This window comes from Meleagris gallopavo, chromosome 22 (assembly GCF_905368555.1).
Source record: "Meleagris gallopavo chromosome 22, MGAL_WU_HG_1.1, whole genome shotgun sequence".
NCBI classification, from domain to species: Eukaryota; Metazoa; Chordata; class Aves; order Galliformes; family Phasianidae; genus Meleagris; species Meleagris gallopavo.
Window position 1 is genome coordinate 13956244 of NC_139425.1, and position 15476 is coordinate 13971719.

Consider the following 15476-nt stretch of genomic DNA (forward strand, 5'->3'; position numbering starts at 1 on the left):
GGGCCGAGCCGGAAGGCGGCCGGCGGAGGGGCGAGGGCTGCGGCGAAGAGGAAGGGAGGAAGGGGGCGGCAGTGGGGGCCGGGCCGAGGGGCGCGGTACCCGGCCGCGGGGCGGCAGGGCCGGGCTCGTCTCCTTCCCCTTCACCGCAGCCTCGCCGGGGCTGCGAGGCCTCGCGGCGGAGGCCCGGCTGGGTGGGCCGGGGCCGAGGGTTGCGGCCGGGCGTGACTCGGTGGAGGGAGTCGCGGAACGCCCCGCGCGGAAGCCCCGCCGAGCCCGAAGCCGCTCCCGGCCGCCCCCGGCCCGCAGTGAGTCCCAGCTCCGGGTGCGGGCGGAACGCGGCGGTCTCGGGGTGGGCGGCAGCTGCTGGGGGTCTAGGCCCAAGGGTGCCGCTTCCAAAGGGCTCAGGAAGTTGAATGCTGATTTCCTGCCTCGTTCTGCACCTGCTGTGAATGGTTAAACGGCCCGTGGTTATCACTTACGCATCAAACTAAATGGCAGTAACCGGACCTCGATGTTTCTTTTCTTGCTGATCCTTTCTGGCCAACCTCTGCAGACCGAATAATGCAGTTTCATTCCTGTTTGCCAATCTCACCCACCTGCTCTCGTAAACAGTGCCCAGCGTGCCCTAGCAGCACCACGCTCAGATTGCATCCTCTGATGATAAATGTAGAATCGTCCAATGGCTGCACCATGAGGTACAGCAGAAATATCTAGAGGTACTTTCCTTACAGATAGGTGTCAGCTGGTGGCTTTCCAGCCTTCAAGAATAAATATCACAGTGCAGTTAATTCCTAGCGACCATGGTTCTGTGCTTAGAAGCAGGTGGCTGTGAGGTGTGGAGCACCTGGTTAAAGCCCATGGACGGTACACATTTCCACTACCATAGTATCTCACTTCTCCGCTCCTATAATCCTATCAGTCTGCTGACTTTCCACTTCGTATGTGTCTGGAAAAGCAAGGCCAGTGATTGTTGCTTTTAAGCCAGTGCAGCTTCATGAGTTATTGCCTGGGTGGTCATGGGGGAGGGGAGATGGAGATCCAAACTCCAGCAGTTGAGTCTGGAGCCAGCCCTGCACAGTTCCTCCGTGCTTTTGGGATGAGCTGTATGTTGGTAGCCACTGTCCATCAGCTGCACTGTGTCTTCGGATTCCTGTGTTACCTCACATCCTCCTGAACTTTCCCTGGCCTTCAGTGTTGGAAGCAGTACAGAGCCAGAGAGATGGCAAGCAGGCGCTCAGCTCCTTGCCTCTCAAACATAAGCATCAGACAAGCACTGCGCATAGCTGCTCTTGAGGTCCTGTTTGCTGAAGTGCTGCTGGCAAGAGGAAATACCGCAAAACAGTATGTGTCAAAAAAAATGTGTTGCTGAAACAGTGAACTTCTGCAGTAAGCCCCATGGCTGGGACTGAGGAACTTTTGCATACAGATCCATGGCTTGCCCTAATGTGGATCTGGGAGCTTTGTCCAGTTGTGAATCCCAGACTGCCATACCTACCACCGACCTGCTTTGTCTGGGTATACCCGTTAAGTATGGGTGGAGATTGTCCTTTCTGAAAAAGAGAGCAATGTAGTATCCAGTTCCTGACAGCAGTAGTGGCTCTACAATGCAGGTCATGGTTCCTCCTCACCAATATGCTGAGGGCATTGGTAACACAGAGCCAGAAAGTGACACCTTCTTTTTCTGCACTGTGCCTGATTCACTGTGGGGCTGCATGCAGGCATCACAATGTCTTCACTCATTTGTAGAACAGGTTTTACTAACACTTGTTTCGTGGCATTTAAATGCATTCATATTTACTTACAAAGTACTTGAGGTGTTTGATATCATAAGTTTATAGTTCAGTGAAAGAGCTTAAGAAGAGGTTGTGGATGAAAAGTATTCAGTCATTCTTTGAAAGCAGCTACTGGCCCAGAGGAAGGAATGACAGATTACAGCACTACAGATTCAAAGAAAAAAAGTCAGGGCCCATCCTGGGAATTAGACAAGTAAGCCTTGTCTTTTTATTTAATAAGCCAGTAAGAATAATTAAAAGAGGGGAAAATGTGAAGAAGTTAGGCTCACCAGTATCGTTTATACAGAGTTCTGCATTGCAGATGATAATTTTTCTCCTTTCTCTTTTCCTCACAGTTAATATATGAATAAAGAGTTGGCTTTAGTCATCCTAATAAGGTTTCACAGTAGACCACAGCACCCAAGCAGTAAGTGCTTGCCTGGCTCTCAGGCTGCATGCTGCACAGGTTGGCTCCACTGGCTCAGGGAATGGGCACGGTGCAGCCGAGCCCCTAGAGCTGCTGCAGGTGGGTACCTCTGAGTGTTCTGCCACAGCTTGCTGCTCCAGTGTAGCCATCCTCTAGTGGAAAGATGGTTATTATAAGGGGTCAGAACCTGGCCATGTTGGCCTATGAAATCCTGTTTTTCTAACTTCTGTCATGACAAAAAGTGTAATGACCTCATTTAACTCACTGTTCTCATATAGGTCTGTTGCAGGGCTGTGGTAGACACTGTGTTTACCAAGAGCCCCCAGGAACAGAGTGGTAACACGATTTGCCCAGATATAAGTTACTCAAGGTCAAAGGAATGTGGAGAACCTCAGCAGAATAGGACAGATCACTCAGTGAATGGTGGCAATCTGTGTGGTTAATATTGCTGAGAAAGAAAAGTACGGTGTATGAGAAACTTCTCTTTGTAATTGTTGGAGAACCATAAAATCCCTGCTGGTGAAAAGAAGAACAGCCATTAGAATGCAGAAGAGACTGTTTACTGAAGGGTATGGGAGCCTTTGCATGTGTACTGCACACAGTGCTCAGTGTTATCCCAATAAATATTGCCAGCCACCAAGTGCCTTGTAAGTCTGTCAGTAAAATACCCCTGGGAAGGAGAAAGAAACGAAGAAGAAACTGGAAAGGTAAACTGTGCATTCTTAAATAAGATGGAATATAAGAGTACTTGAAGTAGCAGTTGCTGAAGAAGTTGGTGGCAGAGCTTATTTGTGTCACGCAAGGATAGAGTGGGAAATAATTGTAAATAGTTCAGGAATCTTACAATAAGACAGCTGAATCTTTTTGTATGTAATGGTATGGTTATATAATGTATTGGAAGAATGACATTCTAGCTGAATTCTTAAAATAATTCATTAGGATATTAAAATAAAATAATTCTTTAACCATGTAGCTGATGAGTCCAATGAGGTGTGCTGAGGTGTCAGCAGGGCAGGGTGCTCGGACAGTGTTCCCAGCTGTGGGATGACTTCAGGATGACTTCTCTAGAGCACTAACTGAGCTGGTAACCTTTTGCTTTTCAGCTCTGATACAAATGATGGAATGTGTCCCACCCTCCTGCTGCTGGCAGGCTGTTGGGTTTCAGCCCTGTGCCAACACCTGCCTACCTCAGGCGTTCTGAAGCCCTCTCTTTAAGTAACATGCTTCCAGCAGTGAAGGACATAGCCAGGCTCTAGCTTCTGCGCAACTGAATACACTGAATTACTTCAGGTGCTCAAGAAGTTATTCTGAATTCGCAAGCTATTTCAGTACCTGTCTGCAGTGTGGAGGAGGAAGTGTCTGTAAAGAATATTCAGGAAATCAAAGGTTTCTGCATCCTGAAAGTTTCTGTGGCAATTGCTGAAAGCCCTTTGCTGTTTTAAATATTACATCACTTCAAAAGCTATATACCTTTTTGACAAGGAACGATTTATTTATTTTTTACACTTGCAGTACTGTAAGGATAAGCTGTCAAATTTCCAGATAGCTGCAGTCTGCAGAGAGGTGAGGATTACATAGGAAGAAGTGTATTAAAGACCGAATAGCAAATGCACAAAAGTAAACAGCAAAAAGAATTTTAATGTATGTGAGCGACAAAGGCAGTTAAAGCTAATGGATTTCAGTTCCCTTGAAATAATGCAGGTGAGGAACTGGTACAGAAAATTAAAATTGCTTTGAAAGGGTAGAATTTGGGGTTTCCTATTATCCATGAGTGTGTAAAGAAACCTGCAGCAATTCTTTTAAGAGCCCCTGGCAAGTTGTCTTAGTTTCAGCTGGGATAGAATTGTTCCCTTCAGAATGTCAGGTATGGTGCCACATTTTAGTTCTAGGAGAAAAAAAATGTTGATAGCATAGCGATGTTGATAGTTGCTGCTAAGCAGTGCTGTACAGAGCCAAGACCCCAAGGAGCTGGGAGATTTGGGACAGCTGACTTATACCTGCCAAAGGGATATTCCGTATCATACAACATCAAGCAGAAGGAGTTTAGAAGGCAGTGGGAGTTCGTCGCCCTCTCTTCTGCTGCCTGGGGGGCTAGCAGGGCATCAGTGGAGGAGTCGTGAGCAATTGCTTGTGTGCATCACCTGTTATGTACAAATGTATGTATCTGTCATAAATACTGTCTTTTTCTCAGTAAATAGTTTTATCTCAACCCACAAGTTCTACTGCATTTTCTCCTAATTTTACCCCCCATCCCACTGGGTTGGGAGGAGGTGATTGTAAAACTGTCTGGTGCTTAGCTGCCTGCTGGTTTAAACCACAACACTAGTGAGGAGCATTTTCAGTGTGCTTTGTTAAGCTGTTTTCTATGAAATATTTGTGCTTTAATTCTTAAGATTTCATTGTAGAAAGGAAAGAGAGATTCACTGACATTTCTGTGAGGCCTTTATTTCATTCTGCTCGTGCTGAGGAGGAACATTCAGGAGGAGCATCCACTCTCAGAAGCATTGCCCACTTCATTTCACTGCTCTCACTGCGCTATTTGCACTGTGATACAGTCTCTGAATTCAGAATTGCTTCCTGTCTATAGCTGGGAAAATTAAAATATTAAAAAGCAGTCTGTCAGCAGATGTTATTTTTAACTTGTTAAAGACATACTGTGTACTTCACAAGAATGTAAATTTGAGAAAACCTCAGACTCTTAAGAACGTTTTAAAAATAATTGTAGATGCATGAATTTGTGTAACTGCATCTGAAGTGGTGCTGAAGGCAAATCTCCTAGTGCTTTAAGGGCATTAGAAACCCAAGCTGCGTTTGACTGGTGTCCAGGAATAACTGTTTCTTTAGTGCAGAACTGCAGTGGGTTCTGATGGCCACGGGCTCCTGGTCCCAGTGTGACTGAGCTGGCCCAGCCCGTGGTCCAGCAAACAGCCTTGGTGCCAAACGCTCATTGGTGCCCATCCATGCAGCGGCACTGGAAGTTTTGGAGCTCCTAATTCTATTTGAAGGCTGGAGAGATATCGCCTAAAACTAGCAGCTCCTTAACTGCAACTTTAAGTTCAGTAAAATTCACGTCTTGACTTTCTGCAAAACTTCACCTGTGATTCAGTGTTATTCTCAAATTTCCCGTAAAAACATTTCATGAACTAGTTAAAGAATTAATGTCTGGATTTGAGGCTTCCTGTATGCAAATTTACTAAAAATGAACTTCTTAGAGACTGTACAAACCTGTGTGGTTTTGAGAGTTTACCTTACTGGTGCAGTTATGCGGCTCAGCTTTCATAGGTTTGTTCTTGTGAATGGAAGTAAATACCTGTTTTTGCTCTGTAATGCTTCTTCAGTTGTGTTTCTGGGAGCATTTCTGCAAGATCAGGCAAGCTGCGAGTAGAGCCATTACCTGTGTGGAATTGTGCGTTTATGCCATAAATGCTCCCACTGTATGGGAGTCTACTTGAGCCACAGTGAAGGCTCTATAAAAATGCATAGCGGGGAGTATTTTTTATTAATTTTTAAGTACCTGTGGCTTTACTGAGTTTCTTTTGTGTTACACAAAGGGCTTTCAGAAAAACAGGTTGGTTTGGGAACTGCCTGGGAGATCTCCACTGCTGCACTGTGAGCACTGTGGGAGATGATGGGGTGGATCAGGGCATCCCCTGGCACAGCCTGCTCTGCCTGATAGTGTGGGTGCATGGAACAATTCAGATCGCTTTCCAGGAATTCTGCTGGACAAAAGCACAATGGTATGTTTGCATACAGCCAGCAGTTACAGTCCGGCCCAGGTGTCGTAATCAGCAGGATGCGGCAGCTGTCTCTGCGTGGCCCAGGCCATTGCCTTCAGCTCTGTGTGTCCTCCTGGGCTGACCAGCAGCCTGCATCTGATCTGTTCCTCTGCCTTACATAAGGACAATTCATTTGGAAATAAGCTAATGTTCCTGCAGTGCTTACTGGAAAGCAGTTGCTGTGGAACTAATAACCATTTCTGTTCACTTTTTCCATCTAATAGGAGCCAGCATGAGGTGCAAGCAGTGAGCGCTCTGCAAACCTTGGACCTGTCAGGGACCTCAGAAATGCTGTTTGCATTGGGTGGCTGTGGTTCAGGCAGAATCAGACGTGTGCTGCATCTGAGCAGTCGTGCCCTGGGGGAGCCCTGAGGTCAAGCTGCTCTTTCTCCCTGTAACATTGCAAAACCAGACCTAGCTGTGCTTAGCAGTAAAGCTGCCTATTGGTCTGATTATGGATAATGGAATTTTTAATTACACGAGCACCTAATTTTTTTCATGCAGGATTCCTGTCTCTTTCATTGAGCAGTGTGCTTGGTGCTTAGAGAAGGGGCAGGTAGGCAATATTTGTGGTTTTCTTCTTTGATGTATGGACTGCGTCTGCTTTCCTTAAAGTGCTGTCACCATGGTACTGATTCCTTCTTGATTGTGATTTTGGTCTCACTCAGCTTCAGCGAGTTTCCTTCACACCTCTGGTGAATATGAGACGGTATTAGCGAGCACTGACAGAGAGAGACTCAAATCACATTTGGTGGGCATCACAGTGGTGTTGCCCAGGGAAATGTGGTTTGGTGGCATGATGTGCTCAGTGAAGGTCCTGTAGAGCAGTAGCATGTGCAGGTGGTGATGGCATCTGTCCCCATGGATTCCAATTAGGATGGGATGCCTGAACTGCCTAGCCCAGTTGTGAGGAGCACACTTGGACCTTTCCATGCTGAAGGCTCACAGGCTGCATCATAATTTGGAGCTTTTGTGTTAGGGAGAGGGCAGCTATCTCAAAGAGGTCCTGTTCCTGCTCAGGGTTTGGGATCAGCCTCATGGTGATGGCCTCACAGCCGCACTGATTCATTTTCTTTCACAGCCAAAGGTTTGTATTGCTCAGCAGTCACGGTCACAGCATGATCTAGTGTGGAGCTGCACTGCACTGTGCCTTGCAGCTCCTCCTGCATTGGTGCTGCTCTGGTGGGACTGGTGGGTACCTGGGCTCCTCTCTGTGTCCTCACTACAGCTGTGTCACTAAATCTCATTTACCCAAGATATTCTGGAACTTGATTATTGGAGATGTGGTACCGAACTGGCCAACAAACTGATTCCTTCAGTAATTTGCTTTTTTTGTAGTGAATGAAATTGTGGCAACTGTAATTCTGGAGCAAGAGTGACTTTGATGTTTAATTTGTGTAGGTCATTAATATATTTTGAAGGGATTTTTAGAACACCAGAGCCACCAGACTTTAAAAGCCACTACATTTTACAAAGCCTTAGGCCCTCTGCCAGTGGCTGCCCATGTTTTCAGGGAGCTCTGGAGATGGTTCTCAGAGCTCTGTCTTGCTTTCTTTCTGATGTCCTTTGCGTGCAACGTGCTGTGAATGCTGGATGAGATGACGTCTTAGAAGAGGTCCACTGGGTCCACTTCGGATGCTTCAAGGCAGGTTGCTTATTCTTTTGCTGCCGTGCTGCATCAGTGAGGATGAAGAGCATTCGTTAGGATTTTCCACTATTAAGCTTTGGTGCATAGTTCATTTTGGATTATTGAGGTGAAAAAATAATCCAAATCCCAAACTTTTTGTATGCCAGGTGAAAATAAGTCCATCAAATGTATCCTGGCAATAATTTTGTTTCCACTGGAAAGACGTGTGCTCCGCCTGGGTGTCTGAGGTAGAAGCAGTGGCCTGGAGTGTGCATCTGCTTGTGGTGACTGAGGTATGAGCATCCCGAGGAAGAACAAATAATGAAGGGATCAAGGACCTTCACCACAAATGCAGCATTGTGACCGCGAGTGTCTCAGTGAGCCCTTGTGCCATTGTTTTTTATTAATGTAGTGGGGATAAGAAAGTTTCTCTGTTTTACTGTGTATGTTTTAAGGAACAGTGTGCTAGCAGTTCAGAAGTGCTGAAATTCTGTGGTGATAAGGGATCAGAGGCACTAAGGACAGCACAGCTACTGACAAAGCCCACTGAACTTCCAGCTAACCTATTAACATTGTGAAAGTGTTCTAGTTGATTGTAGTGATATTTTTTAAAGCTGTGAGAGCTTGGCACCATGAGGGACTTGACTCTTCTCATTTTGTATGATCTCGTACATTTTCATGCTATAGATCATTTAAACAACTGCTAATAGAGCTCCGTAATACTGTTTGTGTCTCTGAGTGGATGGAGAGGTTTCCTTTTGTTTTGCTGCCTGCCCTAACATCTGGCCTGTCAGACTTTCGGCATGTTTGGTATCACTGGAAAACTCCATGCTAAATACAGGGCTTTCTGTACACTGTTGAGAAACGGTGGTATTTTTAAGTTTTTATTTAAAATATTGTTGTGATTGTTTTTTAGGAGTAAAAGTTCCTCGTAATTTTCGTCTGTTGGAAGAACTTGAAGAAGGTCAAAAAGGAGTAGGCGATGGAACAGTTAGCTGGGGCCTTGAGGACGATGAAGATATGACACTCACAAGATGGACAGGAATGATTATTGGGCCTCCAAGAGTAAGCATCCACTTGAATATTAAAATATCAGTGTTACTTCTTTTTTTCTTCCTCTTTTCCTTCTCTTAATCTAAGCGCTGAAATAAGAAACAAACAAAACACAAATGAGTGGCAGAACTCTTCAGTAAGTGACTTACGTTGAAAGGTCAACTTACGTATACAAACAGGTTTCATGTATCTCTCTGTCTTTTTGCTTATGATCTGGAATACTTTTAGTACCCACCTCTGGTTAGTTCTGTCACAAGTCTGCTTTGTATTTACAGATTCATTAAGGCCTAACTTTTGAGATTCCAGGATTCTAGTATCCTCTGCTCTTGAATACAGTAAGGTTTAAAATCCTTCAGCTAGTGAGATTACGTATGGAGCTAACCGAGGTAAAATGTGGATGACTTGTCAGTGCTGCTGGTTTTCTTTCTGCTGCATCCTCTTGAGTTTGTGGGTTTGTTTTGATTGCAGAAATACTGACATGCTCCTTTACAGTTTCAGCTAACTCAGGAAACTAGAATTTTAATGAATTCAGTTACTTTTTTGAATGTTCTCTCCCAAAGTAGCTTCTTGTAATGCAGTCATAATCTTTTTGATAGCACTGATGTGTATTCTCTGTCTCCTTTCCCTCCCAAAACCTTACTCAGCTGAGGGTCTGTGCTGCAGTAGATATTAGGGCTTGATTGTGCATTATATGTATGCATGTATTCTAAAAACAGAAGGTGTCTGTGTCCCCCAGTTTTGCTGTGTATTTCTGTTCGGTTTCCTTGTTATCCCTGCCATGAAGTGCAGGTAGGTAATTCTCCTTCCTGCAGTAGTTTGTGTTATCCTCTGTGTCTGGCTTCAGTATCACTTCTCAAAAATTCCAGTGCTATCAATATGGAAACCTTTACAATCCTTCAATCATGCTATCACCTGGTGTGTTTCCATTTTGTCAGTTTCTGACTCAAGATGATGATGTACAGGAATTAATAACACTTTACACATGCAGTATTTTCTATCTCATCCAGAATCGTTCTTCTCTTTTTGCCATTTCTAACATCCACCCATCCATGATCATTTCATTTGTTTATGATATGCCCAAATTGTTTCTCAGAATGACATTTGATTTCAGAACACTGAGAGAGCTTTAATGAGCCTACGTTAGGATTGTGAGGAAGGCTCACTGTGCACCTACATGCTATGCAAAATTTGAACAACCTTGAAATCTAATTTAGAAATTCAAATAAAAACTGATATGTGCTAATAGGCATATGTTGACTTGTCAGCAATGATAGAAATCTGTAGCTCACGTCATACTGCTAACCAAGGCTAGAGAACTATCACAAAAGAATTATTCAGCTGTGCCTCTTTTGTCTTTCTGACACACTTACGAATACAGATTATTATTATTTTTTTTTTTACCATTCTTGAGTTGAGGTAATTGTTTGAAAACCACAGGCTGCAGTAAGGGAGATTCTGGGAACTTTCAGACATTCTTATTTGTGAGGAGGTTCCTCTGCTTTTAGGTCTGTTCATACTCAGTCCTGTTATTATCATTTTTTTTAATAGGGGGTGAGAAATACTGGCTTTGGAAAAAAATCAAAAAATCCTGTTTTCTTCTGAGTAGAAAACAATCGTGCTTGTGGCAGGTGGAGGAATCTGACGCTGGGCATCCTGGAAAAAAGAACTTTTGTGCTGAGCTGGGCCCATGCTGCTGCTCTGGAGTGTCCCTGCTACCATACATGGAAGCATACTGCTCCTTCCCAGGCTCGGTGCAGATGGTTTTGCAACCAGTCATTCCTCTTGCTTGTACAAACTATTCAATAACAGTGGTGCTGTCAGAATTCTGACTTTGTCTGCACCTATTTTATACTGTGCATGGTGAAGACTTCCTGTTCACTAGTCTTAATGTGATGTGGTTACCTGCAAGGACCATAAAAACCTGCAGACTTTGGTGTGTTAATCGCTCTGTGCACAGAGGTTTACTTGGTTCTGTCAGGAGACTGGAACAGACTCCGGGACAATGTTGATGCTATTTGGGATCGGGATGTACAGGTCTGCTCCGAAAGTAATGCCTCCTATTTTGTGATGTCAGAGGCGGATGTTGGTGGTGTGGCAGTAGGGGCTGAGCCTTCCCACCAATGTCCCGTTACATTTTGTTGCTGTGTGACAGCTGGCAGCAGAGGAGCGGTCTGACAGAGTGGTGTCTGACATGGAAGTGCTTATGGAGCAAAGGGAGGAAACTGAATTCCCTTATTTGGAAAAAATGGCTCCCATTGACATTCATTGATGATTGCTGAACATATATGGAGATCAACCAGTGGGTGCTGGCACAGTCATGGTGGTGCCTTTCAGCATTGTCAACAGCAACGTGAAGGATAAGCCATGTTCCAGATGGCCTTGCACAGCTGTCATACAACAAAGTGAAGAGTACCTTGATCAGCTCATCTCCACGAATCAGCTAATGGTGGGAACTGTGTTGAAAAACAATGTTTTATAGCTGAGAATTTGCTCTATCAAATAATGTTACTGTGCTTTATGTATCTGTTGTAGATTCCATGAAAATAAATAGGAGGCATTACTTTTGGTACAATCTGTGTACTTTGAAATATACTAGATTTTGGAGCATTCATCTTTCAGGGAGCTCATGCATTGGGTTAGCCATTGACTAAAGAAAGTATTTAAGTGCAGCTTTAGGACTGGCCAACTTCAGATAGCTCTTTACACTAAAGCCATAGTTTTGATTTCAAGTTCATGTTTGTGATTAGAGAATTAATAAAAACAGAACTGATTTATAAAGATTGGTTGAAAAGTAGATATCTAAACTATATGATGATAAGAAAAATCATTTCAGGTAGTGAACAGGAAGCAATGCCAGCTTCATTCTTTATGTGAAAATTCAATGTGTGCTTAAAAAAACAGTAGAATTTAATATGCAGAAGAGCAGCATTTAGTGCTCCAAATATGGTAAAATGAACCCAAAACAGAGGGAGCCAGCATAAAATGCAATAACGGCCCTTCTGTTTAGTGGTCTGGGTCCCTGAAATAACCACTGTTTTAACCAAGTGATTGTTGAACTGCCTGATATAATTGTTCTCCCTCCCTGCTTTTTTTCCCCCAGACAATTTATGAAAACAGAATATACAGCCTTAAAATAGAATGTGGGCCTAAGTATCCAGAAGCACCTCCATTTGTAAGATTTGTAACAAAAATTAATATGAATGGAGTAAATAGTTCTAATGGAGTGGTAAGTTTTTGTTTTTTATCATTTTACATGACTTTCCTGTGCAGCTTCAAATGAATGCTTTATATTTGCAATTTGCTTTAATACTTTTTGTTTGCTTGTGCCATTTCTTAGAGTAGAAGGAAAGAGGGGAATAGAAGGGAACTGTACAAACCGAGAGAATACTGGAATCAAAATGTACTTTTCCTGTACATTTGCAGCTTGCAAATAGATATGCATGGATCAATTATGCTTTCATAATTGATTTTTTTTTTTGCTTGCTTTTGCATTCTTTGTTTTCTTCCACTTAGACTTCTTAAAAGATCTTTGGCTGGAGGGTGGGAGTTATCTGTATTGATAGTACTGGTTGTGACAGGAATGGTGTTTTTGTCTGTTCTAGGTGGACCCCAGAGCCATATCAGTCCTAGCAAAATGGCAGAATTCTTTTAGTATCAAAGTTGTTCTGCAAGAGCTTCGGCGTCTAATGATGTCTAAAGAAAATATGAAACTTCCTCAGCCACCTGAAGGACAATGTTACAGCAATTAATTAAAAAAAAAATAATCATGCCCCTTTATTCAATTTAAGCTGTCTTCATTTTCCACAGTAGTAAATTTTCTAGATGCATCTTGTAGACCTCAAAATACTGGAAAGGAAGTTCCCATTCAAAGAAGATTTTTCTTGAGATACTGTAAATGATACTAATTTTTTTTCATTTGAAATATAAGTTGTGCTATAACAAATAATCCTGTCGTGTAACCACTGTCCACATAGCTGAACTTCTGGTATCAGGAAAAGTCGATTTAAATTGATTACTGTCAAGACCAGTGTGGCACATCTAACTTAACTGTGAAGCATACATCCCACAATCACCTTGCTGTGTGTCTGGCCTGGGTTGTTTTGTTGTTTATTTACTTTTTCTGTCTTTTGCAATAGTGTTGAAGCTCAGGGCTGTTTATTAGAATAGACACAAAGGTTTTTGCTTCCAGTACGACACTGGGCTTAATGGACTACTAATGGGGATGTGTGCTAACCTCCATCATCCCTCCCTTTGTGCTATTTCTAGTAAAGGCTGAATGTGACTGTGGTCATTTTTGGTTTTATATTTTTTTAATGCCCTGGTAATCTGGGGCAAGCTTTCCTCTGGCCAAGGCATAGATTGTATTTCTCTTCCTGATCTCCCTCACCAGTAACATGAGCATTGGATGAGGGATTCGGGCTTCTTTTAATCTCTTCCCTCTTCCCCTCTTTTTAGTGGGGATGCTGCTTTCTTTTTGCCCCTCTCTGTGTCTCTTCTCACCCCTGGATGGCAGGGGTAAGCACTGGGGCAATAACTTGACATATTCCCTTCTGCTTATTGTTTTAGTTTTGCAACAAATTTAGTCTTCACCAGCCTGGGAATCAAGAGTATCTGTTCTGCTCGCAAATGTGGATTTTCCCCGTTCCTCTGGCATTGCTGCCACACAACCAAGCTGGCTGCGGCTGATGTTGTTAGATAGGCTTTTGACATGGTGAAAAGAGCAGTAATTTACCAGGATGGCCAAAATCTGCTGCTGCCAGGTCTGCACATAGGTTCAAAACACACACTCCAATTCCAGTAGCTGTATTGTTGGTGCTTTGGAATGACCCAGGAACGTTGATTAACTGAGTGCAGCACCCAGGTTGGCCCTTCTAAAAGTCTGACAGACTAATCGAGTCAGCATAGATTCCATTAGGATTCTCTGAGTCTTGGAAGAGAAAACCCCTCAGTGAAGATCTGGGGAAGTGGTGCATACAGCAGAGTAAGGACTGGTATTGGCTTTGCATCCTGGCAAATCGCTGCCTTTTCTGTTTTACTCTTTTGGACCACTAACTGCAATGTGGATGCAAGCTTACATGCAACCAACCTAGTGTGTCTGAAATTTTATGAAAAGATCAAGTGTTTGTGTAAAAAAAAAAGAAAAAAAAAGAAAAAGAAAAAAAGAAAAATACATTTTAAAGCAGCAGCTATCAAGTCCATGAACAACGATGTTTCCATTAACTCTTTTGAGGAAAATATTAGTTGTAAGGATTTAACATCCTCTGTAATTAAGATTTAACATAACAGTATTCCATAAGCAGCCTTTTTATTGTATCAGACCATTGCCTGATTTTAATATAATAAAAAGTGTGCATTAATATTAGAAGGCTTTAATTGTATTTATGTTTAGATTTCGATCCCCTATGGAACTTTTGATTTGTCGGAAGTATCTTCCTACAGATCACACTTAGTTAACAGCATGAAAACAGGCGGTGAAAGGCAATTGTCTTTATCCAGCTGCTGCTGCTGCTGTGCCAAGGAGAAGCTTTAGTTTTAATTTAGCCCTCAGACAGACCTGCGTAGAGTTGTCAGAGGCAATGCCAGTGGTGCTGAGGAGCCTGAGGAGCCGGTACTGCAGTGACCTTTTGTGCCCTAATCCCGAGGAAATCAAATCCACCTGTGGTTGCATTGTCACGTTAATGAAGAACTTCACAGCCTGAAATTTTACCTGATTCTCAAGTGGTGAACTGTGAAAAACAGACCTCTGTAAATCTGGATAAAGGTGGAGCTGCACAATTTGGGCTTTTTTGGATGCAAAGAGTCTCTGCTAGCGAAGATTGCCGGGAGGTCTCAGTTGCGCATTCACTTCAGTACTGCGATGAAATGCGGAGTTCTGGGTGTGGGGACAGAAAAGGGAATGAGCTGTACGTGCAAAACTTGCGCTGTCCTCTGGTCTTTGCTGCTCGTAGCTCAGACGGCACCTGTGAAGACAGAGAGACTAATACTGTGTCAGCATTGTGTGTTTTTGAAGTTGCTCTGTATCTGAAGGTGTTAAATGGGAACCGGCAAAATGGTCTTTGCAGAGTGGTTCTTGAATGGCTCTGTTTTACTGAGCTGCTGTGAGAATGCCCGTGTGCTGCTCAGGAGCGTGTGGTTGGTGCTTCCCCTGCCTTCACAATGCAAGTACTGGTTTGAAAACTCCGAAACTGAGATTTGTGTTGCAAGTTGCACAGGTTGGTGTGTTCTGCTGTGACCTGAGCCACGCTTCGCTGGGATCTGTGCTAGCCGTAGTCCTTGTGATACAGTGCTGGGGGATGCTTTAAAAGAAAGAAACAAACAAACAAAAAAAAGTGGTTCACTGTTTATTGTCTTATGTAGGAAGTGCACTCAGGAACACTTTGGTGCTCTGTGCACTGGTGTTCCATGCTAAGTATGAGCAGCATGGAAAAATAGCACACTAAGACTCAGATGCTATTGATTCCACGTCCTGTGGTTCTGTCAAATGTGTGCAACCTCAAAGCTCCGTGGTGGTAGAGACCGACCATCCCTGCCAGCACGTGCCCCGGGCTTGTTCACGCTGCGGACATGGAGGTGGGAAGTGAATCTGCATCCTCCTGCGTGAATTTCTCCTATGGCAATGCACGGCAGGGTGCTCAGCTGTCCCCGCTGACCTTGGCTTGCGCTCCGATCTGGTGTCTCTTGAAGTAAAGGCGTGAGCGATAATAAATACTCCTGTGGCCACGAAATAGATGCTGCTCCTGGGGGCTTGTTCTGGAGGTGGCCGCTCGGGGGGGGAAGGCAGTGCATAGCAGCCCCTCGCTGCCTCCCCCCCTTCCCTCGGG

The 15476-nt window shown here is 43.9% G+C and overlaps 1 protein-coding gene across 4 annotated transcripts in view; it reads left to right on the forward strand.

Moving 5' to 3' along the window:
• The window catches only part of UBE2V1 (ubiquitin conjugating enzyme E2 V1), a 16403-nt gene extending 2383 nt beyond the window's left edge, over positions 1–14020 (forward strand). For 3 of the 4 annotated variants that reach the window (XM_085241889.1, XM_085241887.1, XM_085241888.1), the window contains exons 2-4: positions 8519–8667; positions 11756–11881; positions 12258–14020. In XM_085241889.1, the coding sequence (XP_085098015.1) occupies positions 8623–8667; positions 11756–11881; positions 12258–12404 (318 nt within the window). In that variant the 5' untranslated portion in view covers positions 8519–8622 and the 3' untranslated portion in view covers positions 12405–14020. Of the gene's footprint in view, positions 1–6509; positions 6532–8518; positions 8668–11755; positions 11882–12257 lie in introns of those variants that run through there. The other variant, XM_010722521.4, reaches the window with a different exon arrangement.
• The last annotated feature ends 1456 nt before the right edge of the window (positions 14021–15476 follow it).